Below are 1,634 nucleotides of genomic sequence, written 5' to 3'. Positions count from 1 at the left end.
GTAGCCATATGCTGTATGTAATAAGCAGGATACAGTATGCATGTATAGTATAAAATATAAAAATTTACTAGGCGAATGTAAAACATTAAGGGGCAAGCAAAAAGATTAACATTTTGATTAGCAATATACAATGTCTGTCTATATAAACAATGATGTAGTGGCTATTAAATGTTGAATGTTGATGTCAATACACTAATGCAGAATTTGCCATGGAAAGAATTTCATAGCTTGTTCTAGCTTTATGAGTTAAGAATCTCTGCAGTTAGATCTAGCATAGAAGATGGTTGGTCTCAGAAGTCAGAAAGAGACTCCATTTGTTGTCTTTGGGCTATCTCTAGCATTTCTATTGGACCTCCTCACTCCAGCTTTTCTCCTCCTCAGTCTCACTCCTTCTCTCCCGATCACGCTCGTTACAAAAAAGTTGACAAGCTTCACAAGCATCTTCTGTGAATTAGTCATGTTTAAGCTTCAGCTTCTCTTGTTTCTTGAATACTCTTTAACTCCTCTCTTCCACTGATTAAGATGCTGCTTTACTCGTACTCGTTGTCTTTGCACGTGGTACTGTAATTATCAAAATTATCATTTTAAAATGTGTGATTATTATTTTTTTATAAACGCATAAATAGGGGTGACGTACGTGTACAAACAAACATACTTGACTCGACTATGTGGGGCTCACTTTTGCTTGCCCCAATAAGTATAATGTATAGAGTATGTATAACGTATGCACATTTGCATGTGTCTACAATGATATGAGCCTTCATTTGGTAGTAGTTTATACTGGATCATCATTATTACTCATGTCCCTTTCTATTTTCAATAGGTAATCCTCAGCTTGATGTTAGTTTGTATGTGTTTCACATGACTAGTGATGAAGAGCCTGATCAATATATAGCACACACTCAGCACTGCATCTCAGGAAATGTTAGTAAACTTCATGAAATTAAAATGACTTTGTACACTTGTATTTATTATTGTAAATTTAAATTTAAGCAGCTTTTATTACCTGCAATATTTTAAGTATTATTTTATTTATTTAATTTTTTCTAAAGCTTATAAAATTATGTATATTTGAAAATATGCAGTATCTATTCAATTTTTACTTATTATTATTTTTATTTATCGTATAGCGGGAAATTTTGGAGGGGGTTACATTTGGGGAATTTGGCATTTTGATAGCCATTCACCGAAATAAAAATCCTCCATTTTGAGCCATTGTACGCATGCTCAATGGCACATGGCCACTAATTTGCCAAATTAAAATCCGCCAATCATCAAAATTTAGCAATTCGCCAAATTTTAGTCCCTCCAAAATTCCCCGCAATACGGTATTTAATTATTATTATTTTATATTAGGTTTGGGTGTGTCAACTTACTCTTGATCCTGGCTCATACATGCTGTTACCATATACCACTGGTTGTGTCCTTATGAATGAGAAGGAGGGAGAGGAGGAGGAGGAATGGGTGTCCCTTTTGGAAGAAAAGGATGACAAATTGAAGCTAACACAGGAATGCATGTATGTGCATTATGCAATAGATTATATTCCTTTCAAGCATGATTTTAGTATGCAACAATGTACTGTACATGTATGTCTATATGCATATTACATGTACATGTACATGTACATATGTGT

General features: G+C 34.0%; 1 protein-coding gene across 1 annotated transcript in view; it reads left to right on the top strand.

Moving 5' to 3' along the window:
• Positions 1-1,634, top strand: part of LOC105313306 (EF-hand calcium-binding domain-containing protein 7-like) — a 17,461-nt gene that overhangs the window by 12,998 nt on the left and 2,829 nt on the right. Inside the window, exons 8-9 of the mRNA XM_019998320.1 lie at positions 824-924; positions 1,357-1,517. Of these exons, the coding sequence (XP_019853879.1) occupies positions 824-924; positions 1,357-1,517 (262 nt within the window). The remainder of the gene's footprint in view (positions 1-823; positions 925-1,356; positions 1,518-1,634) is intronic.

The sequence above is a fragment of the Amphimedon queenslandica genome, unplaced genomic scaffold (assembly GCF_000090795.2).
Source record: "Amphimedon queenslandica unplaced genomic scaffold, v1.1 AMPQUscaffold_13324, whole genome shotgun sequence".
NCBI lineage: Eukaryota > Metazoa > Porifera > Demospongiae > Haplosclerida > Niphatidae > Amphimedon > Amphimedon queenslandica.
This window is presented reverse-complemented; position numbering and strand designations above follow the sequence as displayed.